The sequence below is a fragment of the Nelumbo lutea genome, chromosome 5 (assembly GCF_056320005.1).
Source record: "Nelumbo lutea isolate HS-2025 chromosome 5, American lotus-T2T, whole genome shotgun sequence".
In the NCBI taxonomy this organism is placed as follows: Eukaryota; Viridiplantae; Streptophyta; class Magnoliopsida; order Proteales; family Nelumbonaceae; genus Nelumbo; species Nelumbo lutea.
Genome location: NC_142688.1, coordinates 1,752,095 through 1,775,561, shown reverse-complemented (window position 1 = coordinate 1,775,561; position 23,467 = coordinate 1,752,095). Strand labels below are relative to the sequence as shown.

At 36.3% G+C, this 23,467-nt stretch overlaps 1 protein-coding gene across 2 annotated transcripts in view; it reads right to left on the bottom strand.

Annotated features, from left to right (window-relative positions):
• Nucleotides 1-23,254, bottom strand: part of LOC148849770 (uncharacterized) — a 45,880-nt gene extending 22,626 nt beyond the window's left edge. The window contains exons 1-25 of one of the 2 annotated variants that reach the window (XM_088945125.1): nt 22,988-23,254; nt 22,353-22,426; nt 21,943-22,042; nt 21,520-21,627; nt 20,766-20,882; nt 20,444-20,594; nt 17,787-18,034; nt 17,382-17,573; nt 15,642-15,718; nt 15,388-15,505; nt 14,027-14,110; nt 13,537-13,632; nt 11,879-11,980; nt 10,048-10,110; nt 5,433-5,534; nt 5,244-5,351; nt 4,347-4,460; nt 4,104-4,187; nt 3,861-3,989; nt 2,143-2,341; nt 1,917-2,060; nt 1,729-1,772; nt 1,452-1,535; nt 1,277-1,345; nt 1,082-1,158 (exon numbers count right to left, since the gene is read on the bottom strand). In XM_088945125.1, the coding sequence (XP_088801251.1) occupies nt 1,082-1,158; nt 1,277-1,345; nt 1,452-1,535; nt 1,729-1,772; nt 1,917-2,060; nt 2,143-2,341; nt 3,861-3,989; nt 4,104-4,187; nt 4,347-4,460; nt 5,244-5,351; nt 5,433-5,534; nt 10,048-10,110; nt 11,879-11,980; nt 13,537-13,632; nt 14,027-14,110; nt 15,388-15,505; nt 15,642-15,718; nt 17,382-17,573; nt 17,787-18,034; nt 20,444-20,594; nt 20,766-20,882; nt 21,520-21,627; nt 21,943-22,042; nt 22,353-22,426; nt 22,988-23,032 (2,729 nt within the window). In that variant the 5' untranslated portion in view covers nt 23,033-23,254. The remainder of the gene's footprint in view (nt 1-1,081; nt 1,159-1,276; nt 1,346-1,451; nt 1,536-1,728; nt 1,773-1,916; nt 2,061-2,142; nt 2,342-3,860; nt 3,990-4,103; nt 4,188-4,346; nt 4,461-5,243; nt 5,352-5,432; nt 5,535-10,047; nt 10,111-11,878; nt 11,981-13,536; nt 13,633-14,026; nt 14,111-15,387; nt 15,506-15,641; nt 15,719-17,381; nt 17,574-17,786; nt 18,035-20,443; nt 20,595-20,765; nt 20,883-21,519; nt 21,628-21,942; nt 22,043-22,352; nt 22,427-22,987) is intronic. The other variant, XM_088945126.1, reaches the window with a different exon arrangement.
• Nucleotides 23,255-23,467: the final 213 nt, after the last annotated feature.

The window sequence follows — 23,467 nt, the reverse complement described above, 5'->3', positions numbered from 1 at the left end:
TAAGCAATGTCAGGTTGACTCATAGCCAGGTAGAGAAGCCTTCCCACAAGTCTTTGGTAATTGGTATTGTTTAGTATCTCTTATAGGCTCATCCTTCTATCCCCCATCCTATGATTTATATCTATAAGAGTGCCAATTGGTTTTGCTCCCAACTTCCCTATATCCTTTAAGAGATCTAGGGTGTACTTCCTTTAGGAAATGAAGATTCCTTGTTGAGAGAGAGCAACTTCAATCCCAAAGAAGTAACATAATGAGCCTAAATCCTTTACCTAAAACTGTGTAGCTAAAAACTCCTTCAACTCTTGTATCTCTAAGACCCAATCACCAGTGATAACTATGTCATCTACATAGACTATCAAGGTAATTGTTTTTTCCCCTGCTCCTTCACAAAGAGTGTGTGATCAATTTGGCACTGTTTGAATCCCATCTGCTGCACAGCCTAGTGAAATCTACTAAACCAAGCCCTTGGTGACTATTTTAGACCATACAAAGACTTCTTCAATCTACACACTTTCTATTCACTACCCTTAGCACAAAAATCGGGTGGTTGGATCATGTACACCTCCTCCAAATCACCATTCAATAATGCATTATTGTGCAAAGGAAAAGCACAAAACAAAATAAGGCAGACAATTCTATCTCTGAAACAACAATATAGGTGTCTAGCGAATGTAATTTTATGGATGTGCAAGAACCATCAAGATTGTCGTAAAACTTGGAGATCATTTGATAATGATGGAATTGGCTGAACAAAATTGTTTATCAGTTTTTTTAGACAATAAGTAATTCAGATTCAGTAGGGTGCAAGCTTCTCAATTGTCAAATCCCAGCAAGGTGACAACTTTACCCTAAATATATCACCATTTGGCCTTTGCTGTTGTATTCACTAAAAGACAAACCAATAAGCAATTCAATTTAGTCAATTCATCAGTTATCAAACAATCCCTTAAAATTTAAAAATGAAACCTATATGGAGTTGTCCTTTCAGAAATTCTTAGAACAAAGAGAATGCAATTAATTAATAGTGTAATACTAACTGAAACATGAACAGAATGTGCAAACAAGATATTGTCAGTGGTACCTGTAATTATAGTTCTTCACCACAAAATATAATGGTGGACCTACTCTAAGATGCTCAGAGACATTACTGAAGTATCCCTGCCAAAAAAAGAACCGGTTGCTAAAAAGCAGAAAGGACACCAGATAAGGAAAAGGATATTATACAACATTCATAATGCACAGGACAATGAGAAAAAACAAGGTCCAAAACATAAACCTGAAGATACGAATCTCGGGGAAGAACAATCTGTTGTTCTAAACCAGGTTGTATTCTCAAGCATAATGCCTATTAGGTTTAAAATCGTGTGTTACATATATCATGATATACTCACAAAAAAAAAACATTAAAAGAGACATCAAAGAAAAATGTTAATAAATCAAGAAGAACTTACAATGCTTGCTAAAGTTAAAGCAACGAAGATTGCGATGACAACAATTTTAACTCCCCAAAGAGAAAGAATCGGTGCATGAACTTCCTTCAAGTTGGAAAGATCCACAAATAGTTTCAGAAATGAAGCAAAGAACCACAAAATTACATTAATAATAAGATTGTCCAGTGTCAGCAAAAGTTAGGCTTCAATTGCACCAAGATAAGGGCTGGAATTGCTATGAATGATTCACTAAAAAACAATGAATAATTATTATGATACTTATTGATCAATACTTTACCTTCATATATCGAGTCAGCAATCCAGGCTTTCTCCGACCAATCCCTGCACATTGTTGTACTTAGTCAGATTTTGCATTACGTACAGAAAAAAGAATAATCATGATGCTTGAACCATCAAGTAACATAATTTGAATAATTGCATCTAGCAACATCTAGTAATAATGAAGGATAAAAGCCTTTTAAATACCACCATCAGGTTCAGCAGAGGATTGGGGAACTTTTATGCATGGAAAACAGTCAACCCTATGATCTTCAGCCCGCAAAGAGTCAAAAACTATCAAGGCAACAAAAGCAGTAACTTGCAAAAGGAAGTCCAGAAGAACAGCCAAGGCTGCAAAATAACAGTTATACAAAGTCAACCAAAGCAATTAAAAGAATGTTTGACATTAAGGATATGAGAGGTAAAATCTCACCTGCAAACATGGAGAATACACGGCATGCTGGCATTGAAATGAAACCTCCAACTGCAAATGCCAAAACCTCAGATAAACTAGCTAATGTTATAGATGGCCCAACTTCAACCAGAGCATTACTTATTCTCCCTTCTAAAGGCAACTCCAGTGGTTGCCGTTTGACAGCATGTACCAAGATACACATGTTATCCACTCCAACCTAACAGAAAATGAAAAGAAAATGTCGGTATAATATTAAAGAAATAACGCAATCTCCGAAATTAATAAATTTCTTAGTGAAAGCCACTATTATAAGTATAATTGCACATTTAAGGATCAAGAAACCACAGCAAACAACAACACAAATCAAATAAAAGAAGATTAAGAGACTTAAAAATATATTTTTTCTCTGTCTCCATTATAGTCTTTTAACCATCTTCTCTTCTTTTTTTTTTTGTAATTGAAATAAATTTATTAATCAGCAATAGACAATAGTACAAAGTCCCCGAGTAGAGGCACAAGTTGCAACCTCTCTGGGCTAGTTAAGTACAAATTCTAAATTACTAATAGCTTACAAAGTAGCACAAAAAAGGTCTTCTCCGGAAATCCCCCTGTTTGGCTAAAGAATCAGCCATAGAATTAGCAGACCTGCTAACCCATTTTACCTCAACTCTCATATTGCTGGTTAACCACTTTACTTTTTTGATGAGATCATTGTAGCCCCAAATGATAGTATCCGGGTTTAGAAGCCATCCCGTTACCATCTTCTCTTCTTTACTAATGCCATTTTCTTTCCAATATTGACTTTTGTCCTTTTTGTTACTATACGATTTGATTAGATTGTGAATCCACTTTTTAGTTGTATTCCTTTTCTTCTTCTAAACTATAGTTACTTGGTAAGTGAACCATAGTAGAAAAGTAAACCAATAGTCCAATCACTGAACCCATTTGTTTTTTTAGGAAAAAAATTTAAATTGTGATGATTCTAATGAATATTCTAAAATTTTAAACCTTAAATGTATAGTCTGTCAATGAATCTTGAAATATCCCCAGTGTATCAACAAAATATCAGAGATACTAGGGAAAACAGTTCTTGGAGAACTTCACATCACCCCCCTACCAAAATAGGGAGATTCTGGAGTACTTTGCCAAACCATAGATTTTTTTTTTTTGATGAATAGCAATTTCTCTTATTAATTATTAACAGATTATTGTAAAAGTTACATACATCTTACATCCATAATCACTTGCTATCTCTACCTTTAAAGTGCACATTACAATTGAGCCAAAAAAAATTCTCCCTTGTTGCCACTTGTTTGGTTGATGAATCAGCCAAATCAGGACGATATTGCAAACCATGATCACATACACAAACACACAGAGGGCTGACAATTGATCATAACAGTTCTTTTGGGGAAGCACTCAATCATCCGTGTAAATCATGTAGTTGTCATATTTAGCGCATAAGACCATAATACAATAATATTGTTAATATGCAAATAAGAAGAAGGAATATTGAAACACTTTCAATTTTATGAAAAACTTTCAGCTCAGTATGTACAAGAGTATGAATTTAACATATGCCATGTACTGCATAAGCAGCAACAAATACTGATGTCTTTCCACTTGGAAACCTTACAACACAACATCAGTATGACCATCATATTACATATCAAGGAGATGTTACATTAACGTTAGAGCTAAGAGGATTTACTTATAATAATGAGAAAAGAACTTACAGCCAAAACGAGAAAAGGAATAACTTCCATTATTATTAATGTAGACTTTACTCCAATAGCACTGAAAAATCCTACAGATCCAAGAATAGAAAGCATGACAACAATAACTCCTGAAAAGCCAAGTAGCACCTGGAATCCAACCATCAATTCAGAAATATTAGGAAAATCAAATACCTTGTATGCTACAAAATAAACAAAATTTTGCAAGGGTGAAGAAAGTTCAAATCAAGGATAGGATCATACCTTGGATGAAATGTAGAAAGATGAAAATTGAGGTGGATCTCCCAAAGTCATAGATATATAAGCAAACATCACAACATAGCTTATCTGAATGCAAACATAAAACAAAATAAAAAACAAAAGTTAAAACAGACACAATATTACAACATACGTGCAATATCATCAAACACTTAAGGATGAGTTTAACATGAGAAGTGCAAACAATGTTTTTTCCTTTTTTTTTTTTTTTGCACCATTAGGACGCACCAAAATGGTTATAACATCTGCAGTACTTTCTCTTTTCAGTTCTTCCTCAATAGAGCTTTCCGATGAAAAGGAAAGTGTGAGATTCTTAGATTGCACCATCGGCATCAGCTCTTCCTGTTACAAAAAACTGGATGAAATGAAGCAATCAAGTATATGGGGAAAAGGAGGTCCAAACACTACAAAGTGCATGAAATGTGCAACTAACTGTAGCTTATACATTTGGAGGGATCTATAATAATTGGACATGCTCTGGGTTACCCCCCATTGTTGTGTTTGTTGCCTCCAAGAATAAACCACAATTTTAATGTTTATACCGAAAACTGGGCTGCAGTATTTATGTTAGGTGGAAAATATATTGCATATGGAAATTATTGCATTTAGTATTTTAGTAGTTGGAATGTTATTTAGATCTAGTTCATTTCATTTTTCATGTTAGTTTTAGACGAGTATAAATTCACTTAGAAATTAAAAGGTTAAAATATATTTGTGTGGACACATACCTATGCAGGATTAGAAGATATTCAGCTTAGTTCTGACCTGGGCAACTTTGCCCAAATTCAAAAATAATGCAACATGCAAATCTAAGTCATCACATTATCTCGGGGTTCATCCCCTTCCAGTTTGGTAGATTATAATGAAGATAAAGCATCTGATGTTGAAAACTTGAAATAATGTGCATAAAACACCTACTTGACTAGGCAATGTCTAGTTGCCTTAATTTCAATGTACTTGATACCACCATCCACCAATACTCCAAGCAAATAAATACCAAGAAAATGACACATCAAAATAAATTGTCCTATAACCGATTGAACAGAATAAATATAGATTAACTACACAAAAAGCATAGGTGATCCCAAATAAATAAATTCATTATAGAAAGTGCCAATGGAAAACCTTTGCCAACTGAACAAAAGCTTTTTCCCAAGCCACTGCTTTCCCAGCATCAGTGCCTTCTTTCTCAACCATATTATTTACTGGATAAGTTACTATAAATGCAGAAGCCTGTCACAGAAAACATCATTATAGGATTAGAAAATACTCAAACCATCACAGCAGCATCTCAGACTACTTTACTTATATTACCTCTGAATAATTGTTCCCGGAAAATCCCCCCAATGCTGTGCTTGGATCAAGAGGAGCCTTAAATGCACTCATGCATGTACCCGCAGAGGTGTAATGCTGAAGGTGGGAACATGTATTAGATACCCAAAAGTAAAAGGAAAAATTACAGATGTAGAAGTGAGAGCTCATCTCAGACGACCTATTATCTCAGAAGATTTTAGCATGCTAATGTTCAGAAAACAGTGAAGACATAACTGTATGTTGAACCACGGAATTAATGCTATAATACATCAATACAAACATATGAAACAATGGGAAAATCAAATAGCTAACAGATGGATTTGCATTTTCACCTCTTTTGTATGTATTTTTCAATTTTCTGGGGCAGAAAGTTATTTTTGTTGGTGCAGACCAATTCCTCCTAGGGTTGGTAGTTTTTGTTGGGAAGCATATCTAGAAAGATTCAACACTGGTGATCTGCTCCAAAAGAAGAGACCCAATACTTGCTTGTCACCTCATTGGTGTGTTCTTTGCAAAGCAGATGGGGAAAGTGGTTTTCACTTACTGGTGTCTTGCCAATTTGCAAAGTCAATGTGGGAATGGGCTTTTTCTCTCTTTGGGTGTAGTTGGAACCCTCCATCAGACATGCAGAGTCTTTTCTCCCCTTCTTTTTTCAGGTGGCGTATGAAAAGGGGAAGGACTATGCGGAGAGTACTGAGGGCTGCAGTATGTTGGTTATTATGGGAAGAAAGAAATTCCAGGATCTTTCTGCCATATTGGGGGTGTTTTTAGGGATGAGAATGGGATCATTTCTGCCCTATTCTCAGGCCCAATTGGAGTGGGTGACTCCCTTAGAGTTGAGATCTTGGCAGTTATGGAAGGAGCCCAGAAAGCTAAGGAGATGAATATCAGAAAACTCATAATTGAAGGGGACTCGAAGGTGGTGGCAAGGTGGCTGAATAAAGACAACAGTGGTTTATGGAATTACAGCAATGAGAGAAGGAAATTTAAGTGGCTGGTGCAAAAGATGGAAGTTAAGATGAGTTGGGTTAAAAGATCAACTAATTCTGTAGCAGATGGATTAGCTAAACAAGGGGTAGAGAGGGAATCAATGTTTTGGGCCAAGTTGTAATTTAACTGTTCCTTCCTTTCCTTTCCTTTTCTTTTCTTGAGGGCTTAAGTTGTATTTAGAAGATAAGAGTGTTTGTCTTCCTTGTTGTAATTATTCTTATGTTGTTTCCGTGAAATTTAATGAAATTGTTATTGATAAAAAAAAAAGTTATTTTTGTTATATTAATTTGTTATAATGTGTTAGTTATGGGGGTCCACTAGCAGTCACTGAATCATTGTCAACATAACCTACCTGAAAAGAAGGGTCAGTAGGTTGAAGTTAAAGAGTTAACATTCTTAATCTTGCATACAGTATGTTTTGTAATTATGACAAGCAGAGGAGCAGACAGTCCCAGCCAACATCATCTAGGGCAAGAATGTACCCTCAAGAATTGCTTTTTTTTTCATATGAACTGCTTACCTAAACAAAATTCTTACCAGGGACAACCTCTGAAGGGATAGGAAATCCATCACATGGACGCCCAAGATTGTGGAATAAAGGGGGCGAATTTCAAAAATTTTTCTCTCCCTTCAACTGGGAATCGAATTCCCTATTTAGAAAATAATATTTTCAATGATCATTCTTGAACCATAAACTGAACCAGACCTGAACCAAAAGGAGGAGAGAGAGATAATACATGATACAGAGAAATAGTATCTCTCAATGTGTTTACGCCCAAGGTAGAATCCAAAAAACTACTCCCACTGAAGATGGCACAGTGCAGGGTGGAGCAGAATCAGCAGTGTTCCTCCAAAAGAACTTGATCCTTCTCAATGATCACCTGGACGGCTTGTGAATACAACTCCTACCAATCTTTTCTCCAAAAGATTGGAATCAAGATCCAATCTTGATTTCTCCCAAGCAATGGAGATCGAACTGCTATAGGTGGCGGCTGCAGGAAGGAGGCGGCTAGAGAGTATTTGCAGGGTGCAGAATTCTCTCTTTTGTGATCTCAGCTCTGAAGACAAGACTGTTGCTGGTGATTGTGTTGGATGTCTAAAGGCTGCCGCCCCCTCTTCCTTTTATAGACTTAAAGGGATCAGTTCCTAATCCCATTAGGAGTTGCTAACCCAAATCATATCTGGATTAAAAGTCCCTTTAAGATAAGGGATAATCCTTATCTTATCTGTAGATTAGATCAGCCAGCTCCTAATCTAATTAGGAAGTTTCCAAATCTAAATCTCATTTAGATCTTGGACTCCCTGAGTGGATAGGGTGTGGGCCCAATCCTATCAACTGATCTTATCTCAGAATTCACCCCTTAAAGACTAATCAAATTAGCCCAATTCGAAATGGGCTTAAGGCCCATTTAGGGTTATGTATTCATTTAGCCTTCCAAACTGCTGCCTAATTGGGCTTCCTTGTATGGCATGGGACCCAAACATTGATCTACACATCAGCCACATGGGTTTAGCCCAGCCTTTGTTACAAGGCCTGGCCGAATACACTGTTATGGACAGTGCACCCCCTGAAACCCATCAGATGGGCTCTATGGGCCCAACACTTACCCTAAGTGGTCCCTGGGCCAAACCACCTTGTAACACCTAGGGACTGTGGGCAGATGCAAGATTAGCCCATCAGGTATTATCTCAATGGCCTTACACTTAACCTCTCAACCCATAATGATCATACACTGCCCGACAAGAGAGGACCTCTCCCTCGGCTGCAAGGAACAGTGTTGCACTCTCTCAAATATGGATCCCGGGAATTAAAACCTTTTGCAAATCATTTCGAAACTATAATTCGTATACTTTTATATCTCATATAAAATATATTTTGCAAAACAAATCTCAATGATTGAAATCGGTTGCCAACAGTCTTGGTTTCCATCAGTGAGAGTGCATCCCCGATCATTACCTTTGTCCGACAAAGGGGCTGATCCTGTCACTATGATCACTCACTCAGATGAATTCTCAGACTATCCCAACATACCCAGGTTTTGACCCCCGCTAAGGATCTCACTGATTGGTACATCAAAGACAGTCTAATCCGACACCTAGTGCAGTATCATAATCGAGTCTAGGGGTCGGGTGTAACTTTCTAGTTTTGCCCATCAATCTCCAAGGTCTAGGGCAATACTGGAAATCTGGTCCAGTTCAAAGATTCAATTAATCTCACACTATATGTGCCTAGGGTCTCACCCCGGTAGCTGAGACAAGCCACCCCAACCGACTTGGTGGCACCACAGTGTCAGCCTTGTCAGGATATGTCTCCCCAGACCGACCCACTGGCTATGAACATTCTAAACTAACACGAGTCTCATTAAGTGTCCAGTTTAAGGGTATTACATAGAAACATACCAAGGAAACATGAATCAAACATGCACTTTTATTCATTTACAATAAATTCATAAAGTACATCATTTTGATTGAAGGTAAGGGCATACAAAACTGTCTAACAACCTCATGCAGAAGGGTATGTTGTTCAACTCAGTTGATTGTGTATAGTGCGAAGGACACTTGGAATCGATGAACCATCTTCTATTGCATTGCAGATTTTCTTATGGAATATGGTCGAGAATATCAGAGTTATTTGAAATCCAAAGTCGCTTGTCACAAACATAGACTCCTCTAGCATCCCAAGCAACACTTGGGCAGCAGTCATTCACTCCACAAGTCAACCTTCCCTGCTTAGAGCACCATCCTGGCTCTAGGAACAAGTAGCTCACCAACTCAACCCACACTCTTAGGCAACTTAGGGATACGCACACACACAAGGTAAGAGAATGAGAACTCAAAGAACTCTTTGTATTGCTCAAGAAGGGGAATTACAACTCTTGGATGTCCCCCACCAAATGAGGGGCTCCACCTTATATAGACTTTGGGCCTTACAATGAATAGTCTAGATTTTTACAAATGTCATACATCCAACAGTTAGGATTCTTCTAGATATCTTCTAGAGTTCTCTACAAGAATGTTCTAGAATTATGTACAAATATCTATAATGCACAAAGATCTTCATAAATCTTCTAGAATACTCATGGGGCTTCTGAAAGCATCTAGAGTGTTCACTAAACCTCTTCCATTAGATATCTTTCCTGATGGGTCAGGTCACAATGGTCTCACCTTTGCACTCCATGACATGCTGCCTAGAGTCTAGCAGATTTTGTAAAAGGTTGGCGGGTAGTAGGACTGAGTAAAAGGGGAGAGTTGGTCTCAAATATGACTCCAGTGGTAGTTTTTTGGTGTATATGGCAAGAAAGAAACTCAAGAATGTTCAAAAACAAGGACAGTTTTACGATCTGTTTATCAGAAAATCTAAGGAAAAATGCTTTCTTGGCTTGGTTATCATAAGCTGTTCAACAATATAGGTTATAACTCCTTTTTTGTACATAAGAATCTTTTTGTAAAGCAAAGGTTGGGGGTATAGTGCTGCAAGGGCAATTTTGTCTAGCCCATGTGTAGACTATCTTGCTGTACATGATGTTTTTTAATAGAATAAGATTATACCTTCTCTCAAAAAAATGCAAAACAAATTATATAAAACACTGGTAGCTATAAAGATATATTCAAAATTTACCTGAAGGCAATACTCAACGTGATCAACTCCCCCATAATCATCATATTTTTCAGGGTCCATTTTGAAATACTGTTAAGGGAAAAGTAATCAGCATTGATCTTTCAGAATAGCTGAATGATTCCACAAGCATGTATAACAGCAGTTGTAAGAATTGCACATTCTAACTTGATGAAGCCATAGAACTATGTACTCTTAGAGAAAGATAACATTAAGCCAGTATAGAGTAACCATGGCAACAAACATTTAAAGTACAAATCAGCACATATAAAATCCCATTTCACAATTCACACACATGGAGACGGCATAAGGAATGGATGAATAACATGACTAAACCAAGAAGAGGGGAAAAAATAATTAGAAGACCTCAATAATATGCTTCCATTTATCATCTTTACTCAAAATTGGATTTTAACGATCTTTTTAAGGAAAAAAATGTATCTTGATTAATAGGAACAAATACAGAAATTAAACAAATAAAGATATCAGAAGCTACATGAAGGATTCCAGACAGTAGAAATAACAAAGGAAAGAAAAATGAAAGATAATGAGATCCATCCTAAACAATATCAGCAGTGTTTATCATAGATTAGCCCCAAAATAAATGAACTAGGAACTGACAGGGACTCCAAGAAAACAGGTTAGGAGATGTAACAAAGGGAAAATGTTTGGAAAGAAAAGGCCATGGGGCATCTTGGATTCTAGTTGAACTTTGCTTTTTCAGGCTTTCTTTCATCGGTCTATTTCTGGAATTGTATCTTCTCTTCAGTTGGATGTTGTATTTGAAGCTGCACAAGTTATACAAGTAGTTGGACCGGGGTATCATTTGTCACTTTGAGGTTATAGAGATGGTTCTTTCTTTTTATTTATCAGTTGTCTGTTTTGTTTTATCTAAGCCTTTTGGGATATATGCAGCTTAGGGGGATAGTTTTCTTGCTTAAGCAACTTAAAATGTTATTTCGCTTGACTCGCATTTGTGAGATCCAAATGCTAGATTACCCAAAAGATCTAAACAAGAGACAGAATACCTGCAGCAGTAGAATTAGGATGAGCCAGACAAAATATATAAAAAATAAATAATGGCAGGGTTTCAAAAGCATCAACCAATGGATCAATTAGGCCTTAGCATCACCCTGTCCACTGATAACTCACTTAAGACTTGCACCATATAGTTGATAAGTATTTTAGCCATTTACCTAGGCACCAACTGATTGACTTCTGCCAATGCAGGCCAAAACAACTAATCACATTGACTATAGTAAGATATAGTTCATACAAAACAACACATCCTCTAAAGATCCATATTATCAACCACATAAATCAAGCAGACCATAAAATGAATTCATGACTTTCTGGTTGCAAAGAGAGAACCTCTTAACCAGAGCTTGATAAATTCATAATAGCCATGCTGTCCCAACAATGGGCATCAAGTATGACCAGTCACTGATGTTCATTGGTTCCACACGTCTAATTAAACAACAGAAAATATTAAAAGTCTGATCAATCACTGAAGTTCGTTGGTTCCACAGGTCTAACTAAACAACAGAAAATTAGTATCTTCTCTCTCTCTCTCCCCCTTTTTCGCTTCCTACAAGTTCAGAGGTAGCATAAAACCTGAGAGCCTATTCTAACCTCAAGTGTGGAATAGAAGACATTAAATTGTTAAACCTCATACATACAAAACTAATGCCAAAAATTAATTACATGACAATATCAATATCACCTATAGAACCTCAAAAAAAAAAAGCATGACTCACATATTTTATACTGCAAGATATAAACTTTCCACTGGCATTCAGACCGCATAGAAAATGACTTGAGAAGAATGGAAGAGTGATACCTGCAGGACACTTTGAGTAGCACACTCCTGATCGAGTGGCTTCAAGCATATGTCAGATAGGGCTACAATTGATCCAGAATAATTTGCACGAATTAAATCAACCTGTCAAGTTGTGGGAATGAATGAAAAGATTCTTGGCATGGTAAATATAACATTTAAGTAGCAGGAAGTAACAGTGGAAGCATATTTGAATCTTATGCCAAGGTGACAGTTGATACAGAGTTCGCTGGTAAATACCATAAAAAAAATATATATTAGCAACTAGCAAGTGATTTGATTTACTTCGTTCATCGTTGAGAACTCTAGGACAAGAAGAAGAATAAGAAGATATCCTTCTGGAAAGGGAACAGAAAAAATTAAAAAAATAAATAAGGGGTTTCACTCAATCAAGATGAAGCATGTTTGTATGCCAAAAATTAGGGACCCCAGTTTCAGAAATGTTCTTCTCATAAGTGGTTGTAGATATATATAATGAAGGTTAAAGAACTCTTCCAAGAAAGGTATTGAAAAGTAGCTGATTGGCTGGCAAGTGGCAAAAGGGCAATAGTAGAGCAGTAACAATGGTAGCATCAGAATGCTATGACAGAAATACAGGTTCTAGGAGGGGGAAGAATTTGTAAATGTGCCTGGAACCACATGTTAGCCAATTGTTTGGATAATGGTTTATCAAGACAAGAGGTCAACAGATCTCAGCTTTTTTTTTGGAGGGGGGGAGCACAGAAAGACAACATATTGCAGTTAAACTGGATATGGAAATCGGTTCAAATGTTGATAATTGATGCAGGCTCAGAAAGCTTTGCCAACGGTCTCAAAGATTGCGTGATTTAGTGTCTTATGTTCAAATGCTGGAAATTCCAACTAAACTAAAACCCATCCTGACAAAAGAGCCAAAGGCTTTAAGGGCTAAAATCCATGAGGAGGCTACTAGTATCTGCAAAAACATAAACCAAAGACCTCTCCTCTCCTGCAAAAAAAAATCTATAGTTCGATTTCTTTCCAGAATGATCCTACAAACAGCAAAAGGAGGAACCATGGCTAAGCGGAAGTTCCCCTAGAACCCATTAAAATAGAAGTCTGCAAAGTAATGACATCATGAATTGGGGAGGAGGGATGAGGTGCAACTGGCAAGGCCTTTTGTCCTATTTGGTTTTGAGGGCCATATCTTGTGAGATAACAGTTCCAATTGAAAATTTTTGGAAGATTTGGAGTGAAACAAATAAAACAATATTTAAAATATATCTCATCCTTTCCATTGATCTGTGTGATTATTGTCCAATGTTGATATACTGGTCCTTAGTTTTAAAAGGGTTTGCTGCTACAAATAGGGTGGATTTTGAGAGGGATTAAGACACTTATTTTGGGAGAATTTTTTTATCAATCTTATTTTGGGAGAATTACCAAACAATCCTATTTTGATTTTGAACATAAATTGCTTTTATATGCCTAGTGGATATCCTTTTTTTTCTGAAAAAGAAGGTGTGCAGGGCAGTATGTATAGGATGTTCTCATGTACAGTAAGGTACTATACCCAAAAAAAGGCTAGAGGCTATCTTTTTCCCTTTTACTTGTACAGTTTATCTCCTATATTAAAGAAATATCTTCTTGTCATCTTGTTGATCAAGAAACAGTTGAAAAGTAACAAAAAATCACTCACATACCTTCTTTTGTATTTCAAAGAGTAGCTGAATGTTATCTTCTGTCACAATACTTGGTGACTTCCCATTCTTTGGATCAGGAATAGTTGCTAATATAAGCTGAAAAAGAATAACCATTTAGTAGTAAAACATATGTTCCTTATGATATTACACCATTTCCCTTATCAATTGCAAACCCTCGGAAATAAGAACAGACCTTATATTGCCATTAAAAAGCTAATTTTTTTTTTTTGAGTAATAGAAAATTTTTAAAAAGCTAATTTAATATTCTTTCAACAGAGTTTCTGGTTTGGGAAAATAACAACATATAGTGGTCTGGCACCATTGTTGTTTTTTCACATCATAGCAACGATACGAGTTTAGCCAGCCTGTATTGATTTCATTCATAGGCCATCCCAAGAAAGTATGGCAGGCTGACCTTAGCTAAAACCAGCTTACAACACTAGATTTGATGGCAACAAGAATCATATTAGGTGGTAACAATGAAAAATACCTGTTCAATTCTATAAAAGGGGGCTAGGTGGCTGTCAAAAAAGTACTTCTCTTCTGCAGCTCTACTCCCAGGACCAACCCATAGCTGCCATTATATGTGAAAATATTATGAACATGAAGATTGAATGATCAGATTACTATGGTTTCTCAAATGATAATAAATAAGGATGAGTACCTAGAAAATATCACCCTGAATGGAATATCAATAAGAATGTGCATATCAAAACATCACAACTTTAGATCAGTAGGTGTTATTAGTGCAGCAAACCAATTGTTTTCTGATGCAGACATAGAAACAAGAAACAGTGGCAGAGATGATTGTCCAACAATTCAAATTCCAAAACAACAGCCCCAAGCAATCAAGCCATATCTTAGAAGCTACTTGGTGGATTAAAGCCAAATTTCATCAGTAGTCTTTATAGTACTAGATACTCACCAAGTTTCAGCCAAAACAAATGAGCAGAAGGGTGTTTTCTTGAAGCAGCTTTGGAGTTGTTTCTTAAGTCTACAAATTAGTCAACAATCAAAGTCAACCATTTCACCGGTGGATCCTACAGTTAGACTTGCCCAAGTGAATAATGCTAGAGTTTTTGTTGAGTTGGGAAAGCATTTAGATTTTTTTTTTTTGATCGGCAACTCAGGAAGAAGGGGAAAGCATTTAGATGTCTTTTTTTCTTTAAAGTTTAATTTAAAGAACCATTGTAAGGGTATTTTGGGAGTTCAATTGATAACAGGAGTGCAAGATGGCCACAGTTAAGCTTTCTAGAAATTTACTATTCTTAGTAAAAACAAAAGTACTATTTATAGTAACATCCAGACTTACTACAAGTAGTAATGTCCTTAATTAGTATTTATAGTAAATCACAAACTTACTATTTTTAGTAATTTATGGTTTCTTTACATTGGTAAGATTTATGATCTAAATACAAGTCCTATCTGAAGCTCTAGTCTAAGTTGATTTCCTTGTACTTTTAGGCTATAAAATGGGAGCAACACCTTTGTTTTGTAAATGCAATTTGAACAAAGATCAAGTTCTCTCTACTTTTCTCCATAGAGTACTACTATTAACTGATTATCCTAACCCAGAACGTTTGTTCCCTAATCCCTATATATGTCGTTCCAAACAGCTTGAAGAGATCCCATTCTTGATCACAAATCTGGGGGTGTACTTGGCTGGTCCTTAAATGCATTTCATAGGGTACTGAAATGTAGATTCATAATACAGAAAATAACAACAAGATTGGCAATGTATTGTACACAGATAAGGGGAATTAGCAAGAATATGATAATGGAAGGTTGTCACATGGTTGGATTTGGATATAAAAACTAAAAACATAATCTCAACCAAAAACCTATTTTTACCTTCTCAGGTCGTGTCTCCACCTTGAAATGGATTAAACCTAGGCAGAGTAGAAGAACAACAGCCAACGATGAACATAAAACAAGAGTTGGGTTTCTAGCAACCCATGATCCATATCTCCTGAATGTAGAAAATAAATGCAATGAACAACATTATAAAAATAATAATATCATAACAGTAATAATGATAATAACAATAATAATAGTAAGCTCCTCTTATAAACAGAAGTACTGTAGAAGAGATGCCATAAACTGACCTATACCAACTCGATATGTATCCTTGAACAATAGAAAGTTGATCACCATTTACCATTTGAGGAACCTCTTCAAGCATCTGAAAAAAATATACATATCATCAATCATCATACAAAAGGTAAAAATTATGAAAAGCACTATAGCTAGCAAAAGGAAACAAGATCTTTGAAGAAAGGGATCAGGTAGTGAAAAAAAAAAAGTTCACTGTACAATCTTTACACACTGGCAAGCCATTTTGGGTGTAAGTCTTCATTTGTTTGCAGTGCAATTTCATCTGACTAGTACCAATGCATGAGAGTGCAAATAAGAAGAAAGAAAGTTCTGGCACACTTTTGCCTGGGATTTAACTTTACTTTTCATCAGGATTTACTTTACTTTATCTTGCAATACAACAACAGAATAAGGCAAAATCTGAAACAAGAATAAATCAGATTTTGCACTCATATCATTTGCACTCCCATACTTTCACACTACTACAAATAAAATTGCATTGGAAACAAACCAGGCCTAACAAACTATACAATAAAGTTTCTTTTTGGCTATATGCCCTTCAGTACAACTTTACATCTATATATTTACAACATTTTTCATTTCCATCAAAAAATAATACAGAGCAATATTTAAAGCAATGGTTGGAAAAGGGGCCATTGCTTGGTGTAATGATAAAATCTCAGGCTGACAAGCATGATAGTGGAGGTTCAAGTCTGAAAGCAACCATTTTGTATAAAAGAAAATGCCAAAAGTTAGGTCCATAACCAGTCCACCCCCCCCTCCCCCAAGACACCAGATAGCTGGGACCAACGTTGTAACAACCATTTTTTATATAAAGCAATTTTGCGATAGATCCCCAAAATATGCCCATCTCCTTGTGCCAATATTTCTCTAGGGTTGTCAATGGGCCGGGTTGGATCCGACATGATGGACCCAAACCAATTGGATCAGTTCTGGTTCCAGGAACTGGAATGGATGGGTCGGTTCCGGTTCCTGGAATATTGTCCCAATTATTACCAGTTCGAAACCGGTTCTATCCAGTCCAGAACCAACTTAGACCCAACCCAAGCTATGTATTATAAATATTATATATAATATTTATAATATATAACATATATTTAATGTATATAATATTAATATATATTAAATATAATATATAACTAATGTATATAATATATTAATAAATAATATATAATATATATTATTTTCAGTAGGTCTATTACAATCGGTTCGAAACCGGTTCTACCCAGTCCTGAACCAGCTTAGACCCGTCCTGAGCTACATATTATAAATATTATATATAATATATATTTAAAGTATATAATATAATTTTCAGTAGGTCTATTAATAAATTATATAATATACAATTTAGAGACCCTATCAGGCCTGGTTTGGTTCCGAGTCCTTAATATTTCTTGTTGGATCGGTTCCGTTTCTACCCAGACCCGACCCATTAACAGCCCTATATTTCAGTAACATAGGAATTCCAAACATGAAAAGGGGCTATTTTTTGTTTTTAGAGAGAGAGAGAGAGAGAGAGAGAGAGAGAAGAGAGAAAAGATGGAAAGGGGCTATAAATTTAAAACTCCAAATTCAATCAAATTTACTACACTACCATTGGGGAAAGAGAAGATCAATCTCAAAGACCTAAGAAAAAGAAAATTAGAAGAGCAAAAGAAAAAGGATCCAAGTACTAGCAAATCATGTCAAAATGCAAGAATGCAATTACACATCAGTGTTTTGGAAAACACCTGTAAAGTAAGGTTCTCATCTTTCTGCTTGTTAAGAAAATGGAGTTCACTTTCATCCATGACATTCAACAAAGGTTTCAATCTGGAAGCAAGTCTCTTTCTTCCTCTTGTCCTATGAAACAAGCTCCATCCAAGGAAAGCAGAAACCAAAATAATATATAGGATAGACATTGCAAATTCGATACATCTAACCTGCAATCATCAAAAGATGTAACCAAGTTGGAGAGGCCAAACTCACAGAAACTACTACCAAATAGGAATATTCCAAGATACCACTCAGTCTTTAACATTGTAGGACATGATGTAGTAAATGCACCCTAAAGAAATTCAGATCCTAAGATCGCAAACAGGCCCAAAAAACCACAGGAATCAAAAGCAACCATCCTATATAGCATTCCTCCTCACCTTTAAAGGCCAGATACTAATTGAACAGGTATATTTTTTGGGAGGAGGAGGGGGTGGTGAACTGGAGCATGTGGGAGAAGAAGGGCAATCACCACAAGAACAACCAAGCAAAGTGTCACCGCATGAATAGACAGATACATTCATAGGTTTCATCCCAGAGGAATCAGAGATACTTGACCGGAAATTAATGGCATATGGTGAACCAGGGACATCAAGATCTGCTTGACGACCAATAAATTCAAACCATTCTGCAAAATAATAATCAGAAACTAAATGATTTAGAACCTATAGAAAAAGCATGTAGTTATGATTAAATAACATTAGTTTGTGCAATAGAATAGAAAAAGGAATCTATTAGATTAGACACATAAGAACAGAATTAAACAAAGACTTGAGTTTTTAATAATATGTCAATGACTTTTGAGTTCCATAATTCCCACAACCTCAACAATGAACATTTAAGGCTATAAATACCTTGTTTTTTACAATAAAAAGAAATTCATTAAAATAAAAAAGAGAACACAAAAAGAAAGGTGATAAGCTACCACCCACAAGAAAGGGGAAAACCACCTGAGACACAACTAACAACAAGAGTCTTAACCAAACTAACTGCAAAGACCTCCCTCAAAACATTCAGCCACCAACACACCCACCCCCTGACCCCCAAATCTAAGAATAACCAACAACCTCCATCAGAACAAAACAGAGAAACAGCTTGCACGAGCCACCTCTAATCCTCCCCCTCAAACACTTCCTCCTGCCCAGAACTCTTTGGAATCGATGCTTTTGTCTTCACCACTTTTCTCTTATACTTTCTTGAAATTTTTTGTGGGACCTGCCCCAACCAAACCAAGCTTCATCCAGAAGAAGACTTTAGTAACATGAGAAATGTGTAGCTTGCTTGAAACACAAGGCATCTTTTTTTTTATGAATCATGAAGAAATTTATTAGGATGAATAAATAAAACGACAAGTGGATACAAGCCAGAGTTCTCCCAGAAGGTGCAAGTTGCTGCCTTACAAAATGAAGTAAAATTACAATTGAGCCCAGAATAAGTGATCCCTGTTCACCCCTTGCCTAGCAAGTAGGTCTGCCAACCCATTTGCCGATCTCCTCTCCCACTGAACTCTCACTGTGAGATTAGAACTTTAGAAGTAAGCCACTTGAACCTCCTTATCTTTCCCCTAAAAGACCAAGCTACTGTCCGGTTCTTTTAGCCACCCAGTTACCACTTTAGAGTCACCTCCAATGATCAACCTCCCAAAGTTCAACTCTTTAGCAATTTGTGATCCCTGTATAGCAGCTTGCATCTCTGCACTAACCGCATCCCCCACACCATTTGGGCCAAAGTATAAGGGAACGATCTGTCCCTCTTCCTTCCTATCATGCCCCCAATACCAGAAGGTCCAGGATTGCCAAGGCTGCTGCCATCAAAGTTGAGCTTTACAAAGCCTTCTTCTGGGGGTTTCCAGTCTACTACAGGTTTGTCCTTAACTGAAGAAGAGTTTGCAACAGATTCATAGTTTCTCTGTATGTCAACAAAGGAGAAAAGTGAAAACAAATCCAAAGTTTTGGCCCAGCTAATAGCGCTTATTAGCAGGCATTCCCAAACAATAGCTACACCCCTTTCTTTATCATTAAAAATCTTGTTATTTCTTTCTTCCCAAACTGTCCATACTAAAGCAGCCCTAACAAATCTCCATAAAGCTCTACCTCTTCTCTTAGGCCACCTGAAAGTTGTAGTGTCGAAAAGCCCCCTGATTTGCAGTGGTATGGTCTACCTCCTTGTTGATGATGTTTTATCACCTGATCCTGTATGTCCTTCCGTTTTTTCTTTATTATCAAGAAAAAAATATTACATGCATCACAAAACCATCTGAACTTTCCAGCATGGCTACCAATAAGTCACCTGACCATTGTATATCCAGGCTCTAACTTCTCCAATATGCATCCCATTCCCAGGAGTCAATTAGAACCATTAGTATCCCTCCACCTCAACTTTCTGAAGTCATGGAGATCTGTTCTAGTAGAATCCTTGTTCCCAATAGGCTGGGAATAAACTAGAAGGATAATGTTATCATTTGACCTTCTCACACCCTATGGCCCCAAGTTACTCATCAAAGTTGAGTTTCACTACCCTTCAGAAAAGAGACACAAATCCAATACTTGCCACTGAAAACCATCAACTGACAATAGCATTCACTGCCACGCCTGTAACTCTACCCTTTAGTACCCAGTGATGATAGCATACAGGAGTTTTCTGGAGCTAGGACCGTTTGCTGGGAAGTGGGAACCGATGGGCTGGAGACAAAACTGCGAACACTGTGTTGGGCTACCTATCACAAATGAACATGCCAGTCTTCCGTACACATGGGGCCCACATGGGACCCACACCTTATGCATATGGAACACTGGTGTGTTCACTTGTGATAGGTAGCCCAGCCCAGTGTGCACAACCTTGTCTCCAGCCAATTTAGACCCCTTTTTTCTATCTGTTGTAATTGTGGCTTGGATTTTAATGGAAGGTCAGCCTTGTGTGGTATCCCCTACATCTTATTCTTTTCATTCAAGAAAAAAAAAAGTAACTGAAGATGATATGATATGAATGAAACATGGGAAGGATAATCTTTTGGATGTAACATCATAAATATCCTCACCTTTAAAATTTTGAGCACCTGCACCAATGAAGTCCATGGCTCGACTATTCATTGTCCCAAATTTCACATCCTTGCAAGAGTTATACATCTCTTCACCAAAAGCATCAGTTACATAAAATTCAATGCCATCCACGGTCAAACTGTCATTAACCTAATTCAGAAAAAGATATAAGATTCATTGCTCTTCTAAGCAAATATAGTTACATGGAAAACAATGGTTCCACTTCAAAGGCATAAAGAAGCAATTGTTGGTTGTCACAGACAAGAGTAATATCACATTAGATTAACACAACAAAATGTAGCACTAGTGGCAATTTCTTACCTTGGAAACAGATGTCACATTGATGAATAAACTCTGGTTAGGTGAGCAGGAAAGTTCACAGAAAAGGTTTAAGAAGTTCCTCAAGCATGCTGGGCAACCTACAAGAAAAGGAATCGCCTGCAAAAATTACATAAATTAAGGGAGATATATAGAAAGAATCATTACACAGAAGTACAGAAAATAGGACTTCACAGTTGGTTAGTATTATTAATTGTAAGACTGGAGTTCAATGAAATGGGCAATACAAAGATGAAATAATTCAGAAATGACAAAAAAATATGAAACAACTAAGAAGTACCAAGACAATTAACTGAAATGGTTTTCTCATGTATGTAGAGAACAAATGGCTGCACTAATGAGAAGGCTCTAAGAGAGAAAGGAGAAGACCAAAGAAAATTGATCCCAAGTGGTAAGTAAAAATAATTTAAGGACTTACAATTTGATGGAAAACACAGGTGGGAATCACATACAATACAAATGGTGTAAAAGTGCATATTTACTTGTAGATTTTTTCAAACTTCGATTCGGAATACAAGGATAGAATATATTTTTATAACAGCTAATGCAAGTCTAAGAATTTTCCCAAACAATTAATGATACTTAAAAACTATGCATTTGCATGGGAAGAAGAAAGAAAAGAAAGCACTAAAACACTCATCCATAACAGTAGGACTCTGTATTATCCTAAGAAAGAACATCAATAGAAAAGAAACTGCACAATAAATACTATTAAAGTCCACGGTGTAAATCTTACTTGTTGGACTTGGGCCCGCAATGTGTCAAACTGAACTTCTGTACAACAAACATTACCAGTGATTGTTGGACACAAGCTTTGGATCTTTGAAGAAAGCAGCTCATCTGGCTGGAAACAGGGGAAAAAAGAATGAACAAAATATCCGATAGCTACAACACTTATATTATCCTACCAGTTATAACAGAAACAAGCTAATAAAATTGAGATAAAAGACAAGTAAAAGGTAAAGTGCATGGAAAGGTTAATATGCAATGCACTGAGAAAAGAAAATGCATAAATCTAGTGTCATACTAATACCATTGTCTTATTGCTTATTATCAATCTGCATGTTATGCTTTAGAAATAAAATTTGAAATAAGAGCCACAATGTATCTCAGTACATTGGAGCTATACAAGCACGTAAATAATTCTGCTAATAAATACCTTCACCGATGGGGAACCATAAGGACAGTTCAAGACCTTCCCATCACTACGTTCTCCACAAATATCATACATTGCACAATACTCTTCTGAGTGTCTTTCCCTGAACAAAAAAGAAAGGCATAGTGACTAATCAATTAAGAAAGCATGAATAGTTCTAACACTTTAGGCAATCAAGAATGGCAAACCAACTTGGATACATTAAACGGGCTAACTATCTTGATCTACTAATCAATAAATATAGAAGCTTTCTTCTTACTAACATGAAAATGTTTAGAATCCCTATAATAAATAGCATCTATAAAAAGATTACAAGGCTATTAAGTGATTTTATGTTTCTTTCATAATAAAAGGGTCATATTTGGGGAACTCATTTGGCATAAATATGAAAATTATGATAGCAATGGCCTCACCTTAAACTGATATTAGACACCAAAAGAAACCGTGGGTCATAAGTATCTGCACTTGCTAAAGATACAATTGGGCTCTGCATAAATATGACTAACATTAGAGTAGTGTATGAATTATGTAATTACTTAAAGTGGATGAAAAAACCATATTCAAATCATGCATAAAGCCTGTAAAAGGAAGCACTACAATTCTTACGTTCATCATATAGCTGAGAAGCTATTCCATAATTCAACTAAAGCTATGTAACCTCGGGTAACTAAAGACACTTATAACGAAAAATCAAGAAAATAAAAACAAACAAATATAAAACTTATCTGCACAAACTTGAATGAACTGTTTAAATTAAATATGCAAAAGCAATGAAAACTACAAGCCTGATTCAACAACTGAAATTTCATTGCCGACTAAAAACGTAGAGCTAATGCTTCAAGCCAACTAAGGAAACAGAACAAACTTCAAGTATAGAGTAATCGAGAAAAAAAATGAAATAAGAAGGAAACTGGTGATCTACGAATTCCAGATTATCCTCGAATCTCGACATTCTAACTGTCTATGATCATTACGAGAAATTCTCGGAACAAAGCCGAAAAGTAAAGTTGAAACATGAGACGAGAAATAAGAGTCATGAACCCCTTGCCTGCAACAGAGACAAAGCCACCAGTAACCATAGACAAATCTCCATTTTTTCTGCGAGAAATCACGGAACAGCAGCAACAGATTGAGGGAGAGGGGGGAAAGTGGTGGTTGAATAGAGCAAGAGAGTCAAAGCCATATTTATACTTTTGATTTTGAGAGAACCCTCGATTTTGTCTCCCTTCACAATTTTCCATTTAGAATATAATATTGAAAAAATAGGGAAAATTATGATGCAGAAAAATAACACTTGATTGGGTATTACGTTTATGATTCCACTTGATTGAATGGTTTGGAAGAAAAGTAGTAGAAGGAAGTGATCATAATTTTCCTTTCCCGCGACCCGGATTAACGATTTGAATTGACGGATATACCCTTTTAGTTAATTCTTATTTCAAAAATGAACTGATTAGCACAGACTTACCAAAAATACTGAGAGCACACATGGTCATAGAGCATTTTTCCAAGATTTATATTTATATAT